This window comes from Micromys minutus, assembly GCF_963924665.1.
Source record: "Micromys minutus genome assembly, chromosome: 6".
In the NCBI taxonomy this organism is placed as follows: domain Eukaryota; kingdom Metazoa; phylum Chordata; class Mammalia; order Rodentia; family Muridae; genus Micromys; species Micromys minutus.
In genome coordinates this window covers 70,205,424-70,228,337 of record NC_137975.1, presented here as the reverse complement: position 1 = coordinate 70,228,337, position 22,914 = coordinate 70,205,424, and the positions used below count along the sequence as shown (strand labels likewise).

The window sequence follows — 22,914 nt, the reverse complement described above, 5'->3', positions numbered from 1 at the left end:
AAGCCACTAAGCAGCGTTCTCCAGTCTCTGCTTCAGTTCTTACATCAAGGCTCCTGATCTGAGTTCCCTCAATGATGGACTCAGACACAGCCAAACAAATGCTTTCCTTTCCAAGTTAGTTCTGGTCACAGTTTATCACTGAAACTTCAAAACTACAACTTCAAAAATATCAAGTCTGGCTCTTCAAGGGTCTTCCAGGCACTGATCTACTTGCTAACATGGTTTTAGCTAGGATAAATTACAAAACAAAAACAAAAAGCCAAAACCAACCAACCAAACAAACAAATATACTTGATGTCTTAATATTTGTAGAACACCATTGCAAAGACTCAACAGGAGAAAAAACAATGCATTTAAACATGTCTTAATAGCACAGAAGCCAAAGAAAAACCCAAAGGCTGCTTGAAAACTTCAACAAGAGGAAACACATCCCTGAAGCCACAGCAGGGCAATGTGGTGGTGACTGGGTCTTCTCTACCAGACTATCCCAAGTGGCTGGAACTGAGTCCTCATAGTAGTCAGGGTTAGAGAGGACTACCCTAATTTACAAAGGAGGAGACAAATTGAGGCTCAGACAGGAGAAAACAAGCTCACTTAAAAACATATAAAAACACAGCAGTGTGACTGAAAACAGAATCCCTAGACCATACTGCCTTAGACAGAAAGAAAAACTAATAATGCAAAATGGCAAAGACATCTACACCCAAGTGGGAAAAATAATGTTGGAAGAAAAGCCAATTAAACAAGTGAAGAAGTTGCTTGCCCTCCTCAGAGAAACAGAAGCACAAGACCATTGCAATGGCGAAACAGGAATGCCCGGAGAGAGTCAATACATCCAATTTTTTTAGAAGCTCTGCATTTTTTAAGATAGTGATCATCTATTTATCCTGCTACCTAACGAAAAGTTTAGGCAGAATAACAGAAGCAGGGAAGAGTTCCCACTGCAATGGAGTAGAAAAGAAAGTTTGAAAATAAAGATAATTAATAGACCTCAGAGCTAGGATTCACAGGTTTCCTTCACGGGCTTCCCTTTGTGCACACAACCCATCTGAGGGAAAGAATATACCAGGGAGACCAGGAAATACACCACCATGAAGGCAGCAAGTGGGATGCAGCCCAGGCATCTGGAACACAGATATGCTCTGCGTCTAAGCCAATACTGCCTCTGGCCTCATAGTATTGAATTTCTCTGAAGAGGTAAAACAAATAGAACTGAAGTAATAATCAAAATTATGACTGAAGTAAACTTTCCTGAAATGAAAACAATACTTTAATCTGTGGATCAAAGGGAGTTAGTATGTTCCAGTTGGAGTTAATGACCACAGGTAAGAACTAGATGGAACACAGCACCAAATTAAAAAGGTCATCTTTATTATTTTTGCTTATGTTATTATTAGACTCAAGGTTATGAAGGACAAGAGTTATTTTTAAAGGTTTCTTAAAGAGCAAAAGTAGGCTGACAGCAGATATGCTACAATGTGTCAGAATAAAGAGGGCATTATCTCTAAAATCTGAGAAAAAAACATACCCACTCAGAACTTGTCACTGATGAGAAAATAAACTGTATCCTGAAAGTTGTCTATAAACTCATGCCTCCAAAATGAAGCTACCTACGAAAACACTTTGTATACCCCTGCCTCACAAGCCCAGGCCGAATACATGAGTAAACTTCAACATCAGAAGGATGGTTTTAAAAACCAACCCAAGAGTCAAAGATTAGCAGTGAAATAAATATAATTGTCTGAATCCCAGTCTTAATAAGACAATCAAAGCAAAAACCATAACAGCCACTCAAAAACTAAGTTGACACTGAAGCAGGTCCTTCTGTTCTTATGATAAGCAATTACTTTATACAACATTTCACACAGCCTCTCAATGTTCACAACACTGGCTTCTGGTCAGGACTGATTTACATAAATACAGGTACCAGGAGATTTCTATACAGTTCTATTAATGCTAATAGAAGACAGGAAAAAACACTTTAAAATACATCATAGAACTACAGAAACCAGACAGATACAGATTTTTCTAAACCAGGAAGGCATAGTGTTTGCTAAAAGGCAATAGGAACTCTCAGGCCATCTAATTGTGCAGCAGGAGGAAGAGTTAAAAGATTTGACCTTGACACATCACTAATAATTCTTGAACAGTCAAAGTGCTGAAATCCCTAACTAGTGTTTCTAATTAAACAACTGAATATTCTTACCTGCCCAGTTAGTTTAAGGAAACTGTTATCTGCTATAAGTGCAAAAATAAAAAACTGGCTTTTAAGTAAAGAAAACTAAGATTAACTTTCTTTACAAATAAATGCACAAAGATGCTTGACAGTACAAATGATTTTTTTCAACTTACACAGGAACCAATAACTCCCCCCGACACAAACATACACACACACACACACACACACACACACACACACACACACACACACCATACCCACATGTGTTCATCTCAGAATCTCACAAGGTACTATGAACTTTGAAAGTACTTTTGTACTTTTTAAAAAGTAGTAGCATCCTAATTGCGTTTCATAAGACTTTTGGGTGAGTTGAAGCTTTTGTGTCACTCTTGTTAACAGATTAATGGGTGTTAGTATCTATCTAACTGTTGATGAATAGAAACGAGTATAACCTCTTTTGCACTGAGTATATTGCTTTTCATCTACTCACTGCAATGGGCCATTAAATTCAGAGAACTTAAACTGTATAAAATTAGATTAAGAAATCTCTATTCACTAAGAAATGCATAAACTTATTTAATGATTTTTAATGCATTCTCTTCTTAAAAAGTTATTTTAGAGAAGTGGCTTGAATTCTGCATTAGGATTTTACCACTGCATGCCAACATTAAAAAAGACTTCCATTGACTTAAAAACAAAGAAGATATTCTTGCAAGTGGAAAATCAATCATCACAGCCACTAAATGTCACAGCATACCATGAGCAGAAGCACTGATAGTTGTTAGCTATACACTGCACACATGATGTATGTCTTCGGTTCAGGAAGTAGGTGCCAGGTTTTTAGAAAACTGTACATATATTGATTTTACATTTATTTAATGTGGCCATTGTAAGACACTTTATTTTTCTGATAAACTATGATTGCTTATCAAAAGATTCTATAATTCAAGAGTAACATTCATAACTTGTGTGTTAAAATGAAAACCACCAGCCCACAGAAATCATGCCCACAAAATCCAATTTTGTGGATTTATGGCAGAAAAGCATTAAGCTACTGTCTTGGAGGAACTGCAGACTAGTCACTGAAGTCAAAGTGGCACAGCAGTAATGATTAAGGGGGACAAGTCACCCTGCCAGAGCTGTTAATCAGCTTAATACTAGTTAGATTATTGACATTCTTGTAATTACTTTTCCTAAGGCACATTTGGGCAAAATATATTTTATTTTAATTATGAGCAATCAAAAGCAAGTCCAATACTGAAAAAGAATAATCAAGGCTCTCTGCACACAGGTGTACCGTAAGCAGAGAACATCCAGTCACTTGTGTGGGCAAAACCCAGCATCACTGCCCAAGCACCTCCCACTTCCCATATACCTTGCCGTCCTCCGAGCACACTCCCATATGTTCTCCGCTTTCATCCAAGCTAATCTGGTTTATCTTCACAGGACTCTATTAAAAACAAATAAAAATGGCATGTGCCACTTTAGAAAAACATAGCAATGATTAGGTGTCGTTGCTCTTTGTAAAACTTATGTGACATGAATTATCAGCTTCATGAATAAAGGTATACTTTTTCTGAAATGAAAATGTTAGCATTTCAAAAACATAAACTAAACACAGCATTGTTTCTATGTTCAGCATGAACCCAGAAAGCCACGATGCTTTCTTTCATAGATGTGCAGAAGGAAAATTTTACTTCTCCGAACCTTCTACTTCTTTTCATCTAGCTTATTTACTTTATACCCTTAACATTTTCTTTTCCAGCCAACAATTATTAAAACAAGAACCACAACAAGAATTCAAACATGAAATTCTTCATGAAAATTCAGTTTTTGCTTGTTTTAGTTTGTTTCATCAATCTGTTTGTTCCCTAATGAATAACCAGATCAACATTTCATTTATGGTTTATGGTTAATATTTCACTTAAAATTATAGTCTATATCACAGTAATTAACTCTGTAACCCCTAATTTTAAATAATTTCAAACTTAAGAATATCTTACTTTTGATGTATTTTCTAAGGATTAAATATAACAAGTGCATTTCAAATTTCTACATAACCAGTTATTTAATTGCTAAAATATTCACACAGGGGGTTTCTAGTAAAGTCAAAACTCAGTGACCACTGTCAGAATCACATAATAGCTTTTCCTTCGGTTCCTGAAAACCTACAGCTTCCATGTACCTTCAACAGGACTCCATAGCAGCAAAAACTATAAAAAGGAAGTGAATCCACAGCAGTAAACAACAAAAGCACACAAATTTAAAACACCCCATTTGCCTTCACAAAACCGAATTCAGAATCTTCAACAGGAAAGTGTCTCACAGTCATTAAGGAAAGGTCAGGACACAACAAGACCCACACACTGTACAAAGGCTACATACTGACTGATTTCTGGGACAAGTTCCTAAGTAACCTATAGGAACCTTTCACATCTGATCCTACATCACCATATAACATTCTGAAAGACTGTCTGAGAAAAATCAGCTAGCTCTAACAGTTCCTGGCACATTAGTCAAGGTCAGCGAGGACAAGTGACCCAGCCCACAAGAGAATAAACTGAAGCCCACAGTGGAGGACCACAGCAGAAGGAAGAGCAGACTCACAGTATCGTGTGAGTGACAGAGGGCTGAAGATGACAAGTACTGTTATAACAAGTAGAGTTAGCACGGAGAAGTGTTCCTCTCTGGGTTTGTATATGCATGGGTCAGAAAGTGGCACTATTCGGAGGTGTGGTCTTGTTGGAGTAGGTTTGTCACTGAGGGCATGGGCTTTAAGACCCTCACCCTAGCTGCCTGTAAGCCAATCTTTCACTAGCAGCCTTCAGATGAAGATGTAGAACTCTCAGCTCTACCTGCACCATGCCTGCCTGGATGCTGCCATGTTCTCGCCTTGACAATAATGGACTGACCCTCTGAACCTGGACCAGCCCCAATTAAATGTTATCCTTATGAGAGTTGCCATGGTCATGGTATCTGTTCACAGCAGTAAAACCCTAACCTAACTAAGACATACTTTTTCTACACCCTTACCAACATATGCTGTCACCTGAGTTTTTATCTTAGACATCCTGATTTGTGAAAGGTAGAATCTGGGTCATTTTGATTTGCATTTCCTTGATCACTAAGGACTTTGACAATAAAAGAACTTCTGGAACTTCTGGGGGAATCACCCCTGACATCAAGCTGTGCAGAGCAATAGTGATAAAACCTGCATGGTATTGGTGGAGTCAGATAGGTTGATTAATGGAATAAAATTGAAGACTCAAAAGAAAAGTCACACACTTGATTTTTGACAATTTGAATATTTTGAAGCCAAAAATATTCAATGGAAAAAAAGAAACCATCTTCAATAAATGGTGCTTGTCTAACTGGCAGGAATCTAGAATGGCTGAGAAGCATTTAAAGAAATGTCAACATTCATTCATTAAAGAAAAGCACAGAAGAAAACTCCTCAGTGTCCTAAGGAGTATGACTAGCAGGTATATCCTTTATGAGCGGAGCTACTGATTCTCCTAATCTAGGAACATAGTGCATTTTTTCCATATGAAGTATCTCTCCACATTATGCATGTGACTGTATGAAACATCATCTCTCCATAGGAAGTGTGTGTCTCTGTATGATGCATGCCTCCATGTGAAGCACCTCTCCATGGGAAGTGTGTGTCTCTGTATGATGCATGCCTCCATGTGAAGCACCTCTCCATGGGAAGCCTTCCTTTATTTAATTGTGTTTGATGTCTCTGAAAAGGCTTCTGGATTTTCTTTTAGAGTCCTAGAAAATTGCAAACTTTCTGTAAAGTAAAGAACATGGTCAATATGGCAACCAACAGATTGGGAAAAGATCTTTACCAATCCAACATCTGATAGAGGACTAATATGCAATATATACACAAGAACTCAAGAAGTTAGACTCCAGAGAACCAAATAACCCTATTAAAAATGGGGTACAGAGCTAAACAAAGATTTCTCAACTGAGGACTCTCACATGGCCGAGAAGAACATGAAGAAATGTTAAACATCCTTAGTCATCAGGGAAATGCAAATCAAAACAAGCCTGAGATTCCACATCACATCAGTCAGAATGACCAAGATCCAAAACTCAGGTAAAAGCAGATGCTGGCAAGGATGTGGAGAAAAAACACTCACATTGTTGGTGAGATTGCAAGCTGGTACAACTAAACTGGAAATCAGTCTGGAGGTTCCTTAGAAAACTGGACATAGTACTGACTGAGGACCCAGCTATATCACTCCTGAGCATATACCCAAAAGATGTTCCAGCATATAACAAGGACACGTGCTTCACTATGTTCATAGCAGCCTTATTTATAATAGCCAGAAGCTATAAAGAACCCAGATGTTCTTCAACAGAGGAATGGATACAGAATATGTGGTACATTTACACAATGGAGTACTACTCAGCTATTAAGAACAATGACTTCATTCATGAAATTCTTAGGCAACTGGATTGAACTAGAAAATGTTATCCTGAGTGAGGTAATACAGTCACAAAAGAACACAGATGGTATGTACTCACTGATAATTGAATATTAGCCCAAAAGCTCAGAATACCCAAGATACAATTTACAGACCATATGAAGTTTAAGAACAAGGAGGTCAAAATGTGGATGCTTCAGACTTTCTTAGAAGGGGAAACAAAATACTCAGGAGAGGTAGAGGGTGGGAGAGACTTGGGAGGAAGAAAGGAAGGGGAGGGGCCGAAGGGGGACAGGACCAGGTATGGGAGGAGACAGGATAATATACAGAGGATCAGGAATTTGAACAGAGTTGTATAGCAATGGGGGATGGGGATCTGGGGTTAGCCATCAGTAAGTCCCAGATGCTAGGAAATCAAGAGTCTCCCAGGAGCCAACAGGGATGAGATTAGTTGAAATGCCCAACAAAGGAGAGGGAGAACCTGTAGAGATCATATCCAGAGGTTAGCAAAGGCCCCAGGTTGTGAGATGGGATTACCCACCAATCTCCAAATTCTTAATCTAAAATATGGGCACAAAGTATGGAGCAGAGACTGAAGGGAAGGCCACCCAGAGACTGCCCCACCTGGGGATCCATCCCATATACAGATACCAAACCCAGACAATATTGTTGATCCCAAGAAGTGCTTGCTGACAGGAGCCTGTCTCCTGAGAGGCTCTGCCAGAACCTGACAAATACAGAGGCAGATGCTCACAGCCAACCAGCGGACTGAGCAATGGGACCCTAAAGGAGGATTTAGAGAAAGAACTGAAGGGGCTGAAAGGGTTCACAACCCCATAGGAAGAACAACAATATTCAACCAACCAGATCCCCAGAGCTCACAGGGACTAAACTACCAACCAAAGAGTGCACATAGAGGGACCCATGGCTCCAGCTGCATATGTAACAGAGAATGACATTGTCTGGCATCAATAGAAAGACATGCCCTTGGTTCTGTGAAGGCTCAATGCCCCAGTATAGGGGAATGTCAGGGTGGTGAGGTGTCTGGTGGGTGGGGGAGGGGCACACTCATAGAATGATGGGGAGGAGGGATGGCATAGGAAGTTCCACAGGGCAAACAGGTAAAGGAGATAACATTTGGAATGTAAATACATAAGATATCCAATAAACAAAGAAAAGCCTTGATAGAAAATCAGCATCGTTTCTTTACACAATCTATCCTCATTTATAAAATATGTAAAAACAAGGAAATTTGTCTTAAGAGGATCATGAAAGAAAGCACAGATCCCAAACTTTACTCCTGTAGAGTAATGAAAAGGAGACAGTTCTGAGAACTGCCGATACACTACTCCCATGGCCCAGTAGCATGTTTACTTTGTGACTGTTTTATTACACCATTCCCATGCTTTTGTTTTTATGGGTAACTTTTAAATAGAAGAAAAGTAAGGGTTTTCTTCATGCCATCACCAAATGCATCTACATACAATATTCTCCATATTGTAAAAAGTTACATTTCAAAAGATCAGCATTCACTTTGTCTATCTACAATGTAAAAAGTGTTTTATGATGACTGGGATGATCACTTTTGGTCTTTGCCTTTTCTTTTGTGCTTATGTTTGCCATTATGATTGTAAGATTACTCAAATGTTCTAGCTGTACTTGAATCATCTACATTTTCAAAAACAAAACTGCTTCTTTGAGCATGAGAAATGTGCAATATCACTCAATTACATTTTCGGCACACAAACATTTATCTGCAAAAATGAAAACATGCACATAGTATGCTCCTATGTGAGTATCTGGCTACATTTCCTTTGGTGAGCCACAGCAGATACTCTCAGTGGTTCTCTGCAGCAGCCGTACTCTAACTGTGCTGCCTTCTCCTCTGAAACGCGTCCCCAGTGAAGATGCCAATGAAACATTCAAGGGTGGGAAAGCTCAAGGCATTACCAGAGTCCTAAAGCCCCCTCTTCATGGGCTGAGTGGCCTGTCAGCTGACAAGGGCTCTAGGGATGAAGCATTTGTGCATCCTCAACCAGGAAGAGGCAGCCTTCCCCATGCCGCTGCTGCCTTTGTGGTCCCAGTAGGTGGCCACATCAATTCAGCAGCCCACCAAGCTGGACTGAACTGGAACAGTTTAGTAACAATGCTCCCAACATTTGCTGTACTAATTTCTTACTAATTTTCACTCTAATTTCCTGACATATTACTGCATTGCTCAATAATTACTCATTCATTAGTTATACAATGAAGTATTTTCTAATTAACATTTTCTAAAACATAAACCAAAATATATAACTATCTAATAATTATTTTCTTTTTTTAAATAAGGTCACATTTTATTTTGCTTCAAATCTGAGGAAGGCAACATGTTGCAGAGGTCCCTTATCTGCATACAATACATTTTAAATGCCCAGAGGTGCCTGAAAATGCCGACAATACTGAGCTCTATCTAGAATAACAGGGAAAAGATGTTACTTTTCTGAGGGGTGGGTATATAAAATACAACATATGGTAAGGGTTCCCTCATCCTCTAGGTGACATAACAAGATGTCATCATGCTCGGATCGGTGCACAATTTACATTTTCTGATGTTCTTCTGAAATTCCCAATTTAATGTTTAGACCAACAATTCTCAACTTATGGGTCACAACCCTTTTTGGGAGGAGTCACCTAGGACCATTGGAAAACAGAGGTATTTACTTTATGATTTGTAACAATAACAAAATCATAGTTACTATGTATGTAGCAAGAGAAATAATATTATGGTTAGGGGTCGCCACAAGTGAGGGTATTAAAGGTTAAGAAGCACTGCCTTAGATAATCGGTTGGCCGTGGAAAGGAAAGAACAACCGAAGACTCACCTGATCATGAACCCTGGTGTGATACCACTTTGTTACACAATGTGCTCTCTGTAGTTCCACAACTTTCTTTGTGACCCTCAATACCACAGTTATAAATAGTTCATAGTCTCTATTTTAGGGCTGGAGTTTGACTGTGAAATGTCCCCTGTAGGCTCACCTGTTTCAGCATTGGCTCCGCAGCTAGTGGCACTGTTCTGAGGAGGCCATGGATATAAGACCTACAGGTAAAGTGCCAGGGAGGTAGACTGAGGATGATGAGCCCCGACCCTGCTTCTGATTGGCTCCACACAACTGCCTCAGCATCTCCCTTCCCCACGCTTCCCTGAAGCAAAGACTGTACACTCTGCACTGTGAGCCGATATGAACATTAATTAGATCTCTATAAATATAAATACAGACCTCTAATAAGCTGCTTCTGGTATGTACTTGTCATGGTTTTCAGAAAAGGCTCAGGAAAGCCTCAGAGTATGTATATATTTAACCATGACATTTATATTATTTAACTACTATCCATAAATACTCACTGTTTATCCAGCCATTAGCAATTTAAAATGTTTTGAAATTTTCACAATACAAGCATAGTTTTGTACATTTCTACTTGAAGTTAAAATAAATTTATACTTATTTTATATTCCCTATAATTTGGTGTTTCAGGGGGGTTAGCAGTTAAAGCTTCCATTAACTTTTAAATGCAATCAAAATGCCACACCTTTATTAGTTTCTCAGCCTTAAGCTACGCTGTTGTTTCTTCTGTCCTCATGCTGAATTTGAGCCTGGCCTTTATGCCACATTTCTGTCCACATAATCTTGATACAAATTACTTAACCCTGAGAGATTCTGGAAGGAGGGGCTGCTGACACTGAACATAGACAGGGCCTTGTGTACACTGGGCAAGCACGCCACAGAACTGCAGCTCTAGCCCTTGCTTCTTCAAGACAAATCATGTCACAGTCCACCCCGGCCTCTCCCTCCCAGTCAGGTGCTGCAGCTCTTCTCCCTAAGTTTCATCTTGCATGACATCACTCACCTTCTTTTCTCATTTATTCCCAGTCGTGTGCTGCCTACTCCAACTTCTCAGTGACTGCCTTTGTGATACCTGAACTATGTTTCTATGAAAAGATCGCATGGCAAAATACTGGCTCATTTAGAAAGTAAGGTTTATTTAATATATAAACTAAAGTAAGAAGTCAGCTATTTGATAGTTCTTGGGTTACTTAAAACAAAGTTGGGAGAGAAAAGCTAGTAAATCTGCCGGTAAAAACCACAATCTCAAACTCCACAAGGAAGAATGTAGAATTATCTACTCACTATGATATCAAAACTTTCAAAATAGTTCAAAAGGCTGTACTGGAGACTGATATTTACCCTCATCAGGCAGACAGAAAAGGCTTGGAGCTTGTTGCATCTGAAGTTTTCTTAGAATGATTTTTGAAGAAACATTAAATTTTGATTCATCAAAATGAAAAGCAAACAGTCAGCTCACCAGGGAAATACTGCAAATGAAAGGTTATGAGGTTGTGAACTATCAAATTGACTAAAAAACAAGTTCACACCTAAGGACTAAAACAATGAGTGTTTACATATGGGAGCAGCAATGAGTCTTTAAGCACCTAGTTGGTTGAAGAAACATAAAAATCACAATCCATATTTGAAAACCTTTCTAAAAGACATTTTAGAATATAAATTAGAATTATTTAAAATATATCTTCCCAGTTAAATCAAGAAAAGTGCTTTCTCTGGCAAGTTTTCTCTTTCAGGAGACCGAGAAATGGAAGTTATTTAAATTTCCAGAAGCAAGCAATCTAAGTTATTATAAATGATAAAAACAAAATAAATACGTTGAAGTATCATGCATTAAGGTATCTGGCTTCCTACAAGATAAGTCTGACATGTGTCCTGGCTTCTGGGAAGCCATGTATGTCATAGATGCTAGGGGGTGACAGAGCAGGGACATTCTCACTTGAAAATGGGCGAATGACACACCCAGTAAGAATGAGATGTAATGGAGGCTGACAGCTCGGACTCCACTGTACGTCCTGCTCAGCTCACATCTATAGCAGGAGTGTATCACATACAACTCAGGGCAAGTTCTGCAGCTGCAGCTGCCCCAGGCTGTGGCTTCTGACCTTTGGCTGATTTTTGAAATGGGCCTCTTCAGTGTGTCTTAGTGTTTGCTGTTGTTTGTTTTCCTATTGCTGGGATAAAATACATTGACAAAAGTGATCTCTTAAGGAATAAAGGGCTTATTTTATCTCACAACTCAAGGTACAGTACCTCATGGTGGAGAAGGCAAAACAGCAGGACTCAGGCAGCTGGTCACACTATGCCCAGTCAGAAGCACTTTGCCCCTTTCAAAGTCCAAGATCCCAGCAGAGAATGGTACTACCCAACTACCCATGGTGGACAGGTCTTCTCAGTTTAATCAGCACAATCAAGATGTCCCACAGGCAGGCCCCAGATGAGTCTCAGTTTTGTCAAGTTGGTAATTAACACTAACCATTGTACACACTAATAAACATCCACACTGTGTGTATGCCCTTATCTGCTGACTAAATTAGTGATGAGCAGATATGTAAGTCTGGAGAAACATGCTCATAAATCTCAGTGTCTGACTCTCTTTAGGTAAATATTTATTAGTATTTACAAGTCTTACCATATTTTCAAATATGTGTATACTATTTATATAATTAGAGACAGAAATTCCCAAATAGCAGCACTAAATATATCTGTTTCTTTTCTTTTTTTCTTTTTAAAGATATCATCAAGAGTAAGGTCCTGGAGAGATGCCACAGCAGATAAAGTGATTGTTAAGATCCCAGAATCCACATAAATGCTGTGAAGGCCCCGCAGCCTACCTGTAATTCCCAGTGCTCAAGAAAGCAGACACGATTCTCCAGCAAGCTAGCTAGCCAAGCTAAGTTTATCAATGAGCTATAGGTTCAACTGAGAGACCCTTCCTGAATGAATAAGGTAGAGATCAAGGAACAATTATGTCAACCAAGGCCTCCAAGTGTGTGTGCACCTACACATATGCAGACATGCACATAAACATGCATGCACACACCTACATACACAAGAGTATTACTAAGTTTCACCTATGTTTTGCAAGTTTTCTAAAAGTGTTTAGTAAGTTCTTACACAAAGGTAAACATCTTTGAACTCCCACTAAATAGAAAGCTAATCAAAACAACAGGCAGTAAATCATCATTAGTTTTCACCAGTATCACCAGGGAAGGAACTACTGCAGTTACTGTTGGTGACCACCAGTACTGTCACCGGCTGCACAAGAATCCTGTAACCTGTAAGAAACAATGAGGCGGAGGAGAGCAGCAGCAACTATAGATGCCTGCACCCAGCACCACACCCGTCCTCATCCCTCTCACACAGCAGCAAAGGGCTGGCATTTGTGTGCCACTTCCACAGCTGCAGAAGGAAAACCAAAGGCTGGCAAGGCCCCGGCAGCACAAGACCCTCTATTTCTTCTGAGGCAGATAGTTTTATCCCTTTTAGTCAAGAGCAGAGAAAAGGAAAAAGTCATATCTAAAGACTTATTTTGGATACATGTTTCCAAAGGACAGGACGCTGAAACAGACATAGAAAAAGCAGAGGGACCAAAGGAAAACACGCCAGAGGAAAGTGGACTCAGCTGTGCGAAATTTCCATTAGCTACAGTTTTACTCCTAATGGAGACACATTTGGAATTCTGGACAATATAAGTGAGTTTGTTCAAAAATCAATAATGTCAAGCTGACACTATAGAACATACAAAAATGTTTCCTTAATGGAATAAAAAAAGAAGTCCAAGTAAACAGGAGGGGGGCAAGGGTCTGCACAAACCTTAAGTCTAAGTCCACTACATGTGGTGCCAAGTTCTTAAAGAAAAGGCAAAATTACCAACAAGTACACCTCATGGGACGATCAATTACCTAACATAAAATACTTGAAATGAATACGCTTAGTATGGATTATGCCCATTCTTCAATTAGGAATAAATCCTTGGTCATTTCCAAAGCTGCTTTTAATGGTGTTCTTAGTGGCAACCGTGTCCCCAGATACTCCTCATCATCCCACCTTAAGCTATCCGTCCCAACAGTGAACCTAAGAAATCAATCTGCTAATGTATAATTTGTAAGGCTCCTTTGACTAACAAATGGATAATTGATTCCTTCGCAAATGCTGCATCCCCACAGCCAGAGTGGAATGAATAGCAAAAGAAGACAGGGCTTCATTCTCCTGCTCTCAGAGACACACAAAGCACCCAACATCCTCATGGTTACCAGGGAAGCTCACATCCCCTTAGTCATAGCTGGTGAGGAGCTCACACTTGTATTCCACGTGTGCAAGCAAATATCCCTACTTTCCTAGTTGGGAAAAGCTCACTTTACTGCTTGTTTTTACCGGTGATACAACCTGCAGGAAGGTAAAGTCTCTGCAGACTTCACTAGCCCAGGAGCGCACGCCTGAGGACACATCCTGCAGAAGAAAAGGTCTCTATGCAGTGCTATGCAGTGCTCTTCCTGACCACTGTAACTGGTTGGCTGTGTTGTAACAAATACCCTTCTGACCACTTTCTCTTCCCTCAGTAATGACAGTCACATTTTATACTTAGAAACTCTGCTGAACAAAAGAATAAAAAGCCATTGGAGCCTTTTGTTAATTGTGGTCCTGCTGACAGACAGACATATTTATCAGCACACCAGGTCTCCCTCCAACAAAAGGTTATGAAAGCATGAACCCACTAAATATTGTTTGGGAGAAAATTACTTAATGACATTTACTATATGTGCTTCTTCATTATGAAAAATAGGGAAAGGGTTATAGATGCCAAATTAGCATAAATAACAAATATGAGAGAAGTTGAAAATATCCTATGTTCCTACTCTGCTTTTGTAATATTAACTATGTTTAATGATGAATGTTATAAATGTTAATTTATGAGGATTTGAAATGGTTTCCAACAACTCAAGGCATCATTTTTTCAAAGAGTACCATGAGTGGTGTTCCCTTCCATTCGTTTCTGCCACACACGAGAGTCTGCTTGAATGTGGTCAGAAAAGCATGCCTCTCACTGAAGGTGAAGTCAGCTGCACTCCACGCAGATCTCAGGAACAGCACACCACAGTGAACTGTAGGCAGCGTTCTCCCAGTGGCTCCTAGGCTTTATAGTTCACCATCATCACCCTCAACCATAAAAAACAAATATCAATAATACAGAGAAGTCAAAATGCATAGAGTTCACTGCTTATATACAAACCTCCCAGCAGCCCTAAATCTTTCTTTTTTCCACAGTAAAAATGCTATTGAACAGAAAAACGTCTAATACACACTCTTCCTCCTTTGCCTGTTGCTGTGTGTAGCACGTGTACGTGTGCAGATGGAGGGGTGTGCTAGTCTTGGCCTGTGGAAGGCAGCCACCAGCACTGTTCCACAGTTCCTTCCTTCATTTTGGAGATAGGGGCTCTCACTGAAACTGACCAGCAACAGAGGGATCCGTCTGCACCAAGTTCTCGCAAGAGCTGCGGTTCCAGGCTCACGCAGCTACCCCAGATTTTCCACGGATACTGGGATCAAAACTCTGCTCCTCACACTTGTGCAGCACCTTTTGTGTCATCTTTGAACCCTTTGTGTATTATTTTTAATTAGCCATTTGTATGTGACGAGCACATTTTAATGACTCAGAAACCAAATCACCTGAGCTTGAGCAGATATCCTACATATAACATGAAAAACCAAGAGCAATGGAAAACAGAAAGGAATGGAAAGAGGCTTTGAACAGAAGTTTTCCTGTCTGAAAAGAAAAGAATGGAACTCTGACCTTTCATGTCACTGGGTCACTGCTTGCTGGCCTGCCTGCTTTACTTATTTATTTTCAGTTTTTGTATCTTAGCTAGGGCTGTACCACTGACTACATTCCTATCCCTCATTGCTATCTTGGCTAACTGCTGCCTTAAATTATCTTCATGCATGAGAATATTTAAAATGCTTTTGCTAAGCACCAAAATACCATATGTGCTGTTTTTCTTAAGAATCTCCACTACCCAAGATTCTCTAAGCACCTCCCCTATCCCTTGTAAGGACACATGACTAGATGTGAGCACTGTAACCTTGGAAGGCTAGAGGCTCTCTGGGCCCCTAAAGCCTTAGGCTGCTGTCTCTATCCAATATCCAAGACCAAGCCTTGTGAGCATATCTGACTGAAAAGGGTCCTGACCTTGCAGCTGTGCACTGCCAGACATGCCAGGGCACTGCAACCTCTGCAGAGCTGGGGCACAGAGTGGCCTTTCCTCCTGCAGAAGACTTATTAGATAATGTTCTTTGTCTAAATCCTAACAACCTTTAAAAGAAAAGAGTGGATCTGGAGGGGACTGGCCTCTAAGAAAGTCATGTACTGCTGATTCCTAGACCTGCCTTCCTCTTGTGAGACTTCATCCTCCGCTCATCCTGCTGCAGCAGCAAGAGCAGCAGAAGGCTGGCTTGTACACCACACCAGACAGTACATAACATACGCTAGACAGACATCCACCATTTGGGCACAGACTGCTTCAAGGAAAGAATGCAGTCTACAAAGCTAAAAGCAAATGCCCTTGTCCTTACTGAACTATTAAAGTGTGGCATGCTGTTCAGCTTGAAATCCACCCTGCCTCCACTGTAAGTCCAGACCTGGACTTTATCTTCCTCAGAGCCCACAGTGTTCATACCCACATTCTACTGCTTGGAGACAGTATTACATTTCCTAACAACTCAGATGAAGTTCTGACAACCTGACTCTAGTCTCACCACGGTTCCTCGAATGGTTGCCTGCAACACTACATCTGCGGTAAGAAGGAGCACTAACGGCTCTGCTACAGCAGTCAGGGAGCCAGGGAGCAATCCAAGGAACAAATAAAGCTTTTCCTCCTGGCATGCACTCTGTCAACAGAGAATTGCTAAGAACAAGCCAAATACTGCATTGGTTCCACGGTCATTATAAAGTGATCCTTATAGCTAGAAAGCCCCTGTGAACAGATAATCATTTACTCCAAATATAAATTACTTGAAATGAAATACTACTCAGTTTTCAATGGTGACATATAATGTGTAAAGTATTATAGAACTTGTTTTAATTGAGCAAATATTTTCCTTGCTCATACACAAAGCCACCAAAAATATAAAAGAAAGAATAACAAAAAAGAGGGCTGTCTTAGGGTTTTACTGCTGTGAACAGAGACCGTGACCAAGGCAACTCTTACAAAGGATAACATTTGATGGGGTTGACTTACAGGTTCAGAGTTTCAGTCCATTATCATCAAGGCAGGAAACACAGCAACGTCTAGGCAGGCATGGTACTGGAGGAACTGAGAGTTCTACATCTTTATCCAAAGGAAGCCAGGAGCAGACAGTCCAAGCAGCTAGAAGGAGTCTCTCAAGGCCCACCCCCACAGTGACACACTTCCTTCAACAAGACCACACCTCCTGCAACCAGGCAATACCTCCTAATAGTGCCACTCCCTTGGCCAAGCATATTCATACCACCACAAAGGCTGTCACCAAATTGTTGTAAACAGATTATGAAGGAGACTAAATAGTAATGTCTTGGTTCAACCAAACAGTAACTATTACTAAATACCATACATGCCATAAGCAGGTCTGCCTTTGAGGAGTCTGTGTGCAGCCCTAGCATTTTGTGCCTCTCTGCAATAATTTAACACAACACATTCCAGATCAGCATCAATTAACTGACTCAGAGGGGGCCATACTATGCTCAACTGTCACACTGCTGGCAAATTTGGACAATGTTTGCAACAAGGAACAAGAAACAATTAGCAAATGGATATCAAATACATATTCTTCTGCCTGTAAAAAGTTAAGGGCAATGTCACAGGGAAGATGGGACAAACTTTCTATCCAGAGCCAGCAACAGCATGCACTATAATACTGTGTCAATATGCTGTGACAACCAACAGTTAAGTCCTACTGTACCCAGGACAGTTGTACTGCACTGAAATCTGGAGGCCACCTGTTTGCCTCTGGTGAAAAGGAGACTAAAAGCTCAGCAGCACTTCCTTGAGCAGCTGTGTGAAGGATGGATTTGCAGAGACGTGAGATAGGAAGATCAGTTGGGCTTTACTGCAATAACCCACGCGAGACTCAATAAAGGCTTGAACAAGGGAGGTGGCAGTTCTAAGAACTAGTGAAGGAGAAAACAAGATAAAAGGATCATTGGGAGAACAGACAGAGAACAACGGGGGTGACAACAGGGATAATGCCAAAGGTGAAAGTAAACATGAAGGCAAAACAAACAAACAAACCAGAGCCTTCCAAAGAGATGACTCTTACCAGTAGCCTAGAAAAAGCTATTCTTTGCAATTAGGCAAAGAGTGATTTTTTTTCTTCTACAGCAATTATTTATATATATATATATACATATATATACTTTGCCTTGAAAGCCCCCTAGATCCCAGGGGGAAAGAGCATCTGCTGTTGTATTAAAAAGCTGGCCCTTTAGCAGGCCCCTTTGGACAGAAATGCTGCTAGCTTATGGAGCCAGAATTCTGTGCAGAGAACATGGTGCCGCTCCTTCAACGCCAACATTAACCTGCAGTGGCATCATCTGCACATCAATCCACATGATCTGGTTATCTCCAATAGCAAATTTGCATAGAAATAAAGAGAAACTAGATTTAACTGTCCACCTAAGTATGGAGAATGGTGAACACAGTGCTGTGGAATCCACCATGTTACTATGGCAGTTAATCTACAGGGTGTATAACATTACAACCCCATGCACAAAGTTTGTCTCTATTTTCCTCCAGAACCCAGCACAGTCATGCTTCTTCCTAAGAGTAAGAGAACAGAAGTGAGTTGCCATTGTTCGGACTATACAAGTTCAAAGACATGTTTGCCTACGTAGAAAATTCAAAGCTGGTATGGGGTCCATGAGACCCTTCCCAACCCCAAACACTCACAAAAGCCAGTGCCTGTAATTCCTGCCACAGACATGCTTCACAACATCTCCCGGACCCACAGACATCCCTGTTTGTCTATTTTACAAGTCAATAATACTATCACTGACACAGGACAATCCATTAGCAGTAAGAATGTTCTCCTGTTTCTCATTTTCATTTTCAACTCTGCAATAGCAGCAATGTTGAACAGCAAACATATGAGGTTAAAACCCTTTGATTTAAGAGTTAGTAAAAAAAAAAAAAATCACTTACCTAAAGGAGACAAACAATACAGTTTACGTAATTGAGACCAAAGCAAATATCGTCTAATTTACTTTTCTAATACATGATAAAGAAATACCACCACACAATTCACAAATTCAGCCAAACCTTCCCCACAAAAAGTACTGCTACAGTGCTCAGTACAAACGGTCTTCCCGTAGGTCATTTCCCACATGGATTATGATCCCACATAAAAGTTTCCAATAGGAAGAGGTATGCTAGAAACCAAGCTGCAGTTGCAAAAAAACAAAAAAACCAAAAGAAAAAGAAAAGAAAAGAAACCCCCTCATTCACACCATCAGACCTTCCTAATGGAGCAGCTAGTACAACTGCTGTCAGAATATGCATACCTTTTCTTTTTCCTTCTTCCTTCCTGTTTTCCCAATCTTATATGCAATAAACATTATTAAAACTAGCCACACAAATAACTGAAGAAGAGCACATGTCGTTCAGCTGGCACAGGAACGCCTGCAGGTCAGCCGCCCTCACTCGAGCCTCCTCCTGACATCAACCATTACCCAGGCTTGTGCCGCACGCTCTGCATGAACAAGCTCGAACAACCCCAAACAGTGCTGGGAATCTGAGGTATGACTGTCACATGATTTTAAAGATGAAATTTATGAATATTACCCACCCCCCACACACAAACACAAACACATGCATTTGGAGGAAGAAATTTATTTAATAGCCTTTGAACATGGTGCTAGAGGTGGAAGACAAAAGTCTAACCATCTCTATTTCTAGTCTACCCTAGTCTAATCTAGTCTGGTTCTAGTGCTACCCCAGCACTGTCTAGCCTCAGTCCTGCCGACCATCCTGCTGAGACCCCGACTTGCTAGTGGTTCATGTAAAGTCACTTCATAGCTACCTCTAGTTCTACATGAATTCTAAGGTTTGCAGTAACACAGTACAGATAAGGACATGCAGTAAACAGAAAGTCTGCACATTTGGCTGTGTGCCCCACTCTAAACCACAGTTTCACTTTGCAATGTGTTAACTACCTGTAGGCAGTTGTAGTCTAGAGAGAGGTGATGAAGAATTCCAGAAATAACTAGAAGTACTAAACTGCTGGTGTTCTGAGTAGGATGATGAACACTTACTTGCTCTGCCCAAGCCTGTTCCTCCCAGGAAAAGAGCCATCCTGTCGTATAACGTGTGTCAACTATATACCATGCCAACCCACTAGTAACTTGGGAGCTAGCCTGGTTATCAACCAAATGGGAGGTGGTGACCATCACAGATCCTCCATTCAAGTGACCTCTTCTGACTTCACGACGTCTCTACAGCAGGAGCAGTAGAGGCAATGATACGTCACTACAGTGTGCAAGTGTTCTATTTTAGAAGTGTCTGTCTCCATGTCTAATCTGCAAATTAAACACTAGCAGGTAAGCACCCACGGGAGCAAACACACTAACAGGGTGCAGTATTTCCCAAGGTTTTAAGCATCTGGCATAGGTCTTGAAACAAATCCCAAGGGTAAAGGAAATTACTGTAATATTTTCCTGGCAAGACAGGAACTTTGTCCCAACACTGAGAGAAATATAATTCTCTTCATGCCTGTGAACATTTCTTTTGAGGAAAAATAAAGACTTACTATAAAAGGCAAACACTTAAAACTTTTAGAGAAAAATACAGAATAATTTTACAACTTAGGATGTTTTAACAATTACAAACTTTTCTTTTCCTGTAACACGCACATACATATGCACACCAAATTATAATGTAAAAACTGATAACTACTTACTCCAATAAAATTATGAATGAAGTGGCTATAACTAAGAAATTTAAACATGAGCTACATACTAGTAGATAACTGCTGTTCTCTAAAAGATTTACTATGTGAATTTATGTATGACTGTGTGCCAGCCTGTACAGATACCAGCGGATACCAGAAGAGGGCGCCAGATTCCCTGGTGCTATTGTTACAGGCATTTGTGAACTTCCCAATGTGAGTGCCTTGAACAGAACTCATTTCCTCTGCAAGAGCAGCAAGTGATCTTAACCACTGAACAATCCCTCAAGCCATCTCATATACAGGTAACATTTTTACAGAATAACAAATATTCTCTTTAAATGGCACAAAGCTATGATAGCTTTTCTAAAACATAAAGAATCAATTCATACTAAGTCAATGAAACCAATAAAGCTCATATTTAAAATATCAAGACAACATAAAAGTGGTCACATTCCCATTTTAAGGTTGAAAACCATCAAATTTGACTTCTAGTGATGATTCTGAGTCATTACATGACCCGCCTTCCTCAAAAGTTAATTTCTCACTCTTATTAGTTTTGCCTGTAAACAGTAAACTTTTTAACTGCAAAGCAATTTAGAACCTTACATACATACTAACAAATTACATGAGCTAACTACGCTCACGTAAAAAGCCTGGTAAGGAACTTAATCATTATTGTTTCTATTTTCTTGAAACCTAAACCCATGAGGTTTTTGCATGAGAAGGGCCGATGCTGGCAACCAGCAGGAGTGACCATGACCGATCGCCAACCAATGCTGGGGGGTGTGACATGGTATGCCTAATTGTGGAGAAACAGAGCAACTTGTACCAGAAAGCTGAAGGCATCTGGTATGGTCCTCTTACCTTACAGAACGTATTTAAAAGATGCCTGCCCACCCGATGACAGTGATCAAACTTACACTCCAGGCTCAGCATCTTTGATACACGTGCAGAGAACTCCGAACTCCAAACAACATTGAATGGATCTACTTCTGTGTGATTTGTCCGTGAGACACATAGATTTCTGTTACCAATCTCTCAAAAGCACCCTAATATATTAACTTTTAAACTATTACACAAGGCATTTATTTCTCCTATGAGATGAAATTGGCCAGTCACTGGTCAGCTACCTGATACATTTTCTACAATTTTATAAATGTGATTTTATAGCATGTGGCTTCTTTCCCTTATCATGACAGAGTTGTACGTACGCATGTTGTATGAGTAAACACTTCCTTCCTTTATACTGATGAGAAATTCCATTGTATGGACGAACTGCATTCTGTTTCTCTGTAGACTGACAACAGAGGTTGCTTATAGTTGTAGCATATTACCAAAAAGCTCTCTATGCAAACTTGTTTTCACCTCCAGGTCCAGAAAGTCTGGCACATATAGTGTTCTATAATTATATTAATGTCCTAAAAACTTTATAGTTAATGTGCTAAAAACTTCCCCACTCCCTGTTATTTCTGCATCCATGCTGGTGAGATCCACATCTGTCTGGAGGTACAGCCAGCAGCAAACACAGGAGCTAGAATTGATCCTAAAGTTACAAGAGGAGAGGGAGCAGAGGGCACACCCTAACTCCTGGAAAGGCTACTCTCTGTAATTTGGATAGCTACCTAATTATATATATGTTAGTTCACTTTCCCAAGCTTCAGGACATTGTTTCTCTTCCTTCCGATGAAACAGAAGGCTAAAATGTTAAGATTCATAGTGTTCCTAGAACTTACCATACCTTCTTATCAGTATGAGAAGGACTGAACAATCAAGGGCTTAGAAGTCATGTAAGTCTCCATACTGTGAAGATATATAGGAAAACATGCTTCAAGTTGTTATCTTTCCTAATATATAATTCAATTAAAGAAAGTATAATTGGGAATTATTGCCAAATAACCCCCCCACCCAAAAAGCTACAAAAAAATCTATTCTATCAGAAAAACAGATTAAGAAAGAAGTATATACAATAATTTTGAGTATATACAGTATACAAGAACTCTGCTAGGGTTCCCAGATATTAAAAAATCTAATTGACACAAAACAAACTCAAGATAAATGCTGTTAAAAATCTAAGCAGACCTTATCTACACAGAAAGGCCCTGCCTTCTGACAGGACATCAAATCTACATAATAGAAAGTAGGCTTTGTATCTATTGTTATGATCAGAACCCTAACCCTAACTGATTACTGGCCCAAATGTGCCAGGTTTCACTTAAGTCCCTAAATATACCAACCTCCAAAGTCATTACTTTTGTACAGACAATCTTTGAAAATACAGCACTCTCATTTTAATATTTAACCTGTTAACCAAACCTACTTACTGCGGTTCATGTCTACTCTTTCATGTCCACTCTCCTGTTCTTGAGTTCCTGGAGGATAAACAAGTGTTTATAAAATACCCTATGAAGACTACTCCTCTGCTTTGTGATACCATTCCATAGAAGAATCCATCACCCTGGCCAGAGTTCAGTCTCCTCTTGCAAATCTGATCACT

At 40.0% G+C, this 22,914-nt stretch overlaps 1 protein-coding gene across 1 annotated transcript in view; it reads right to left on the bottom strand.

The window, feature by feature from the left end:
- Positions 1 to 22,914, bottom strand: part of VPS41 (VPS41 subunit of HOPS complex) — a 141,964-nt gene that overhangs the window by 80,739 nt on the left and 38,311 nt on the right. Inside the window, exon 5 of the mRNA XM_080918301.1 lies at positions 3,555 to 3,629. Within this exon, the coding sequence (XP_080774427.1) occupies positions 3,555 to 3,629 (75 nt within the window). The remainder of the gene's footprint in view (positions 1 to 3,554; positions 3,630 to 22,914) is intronic.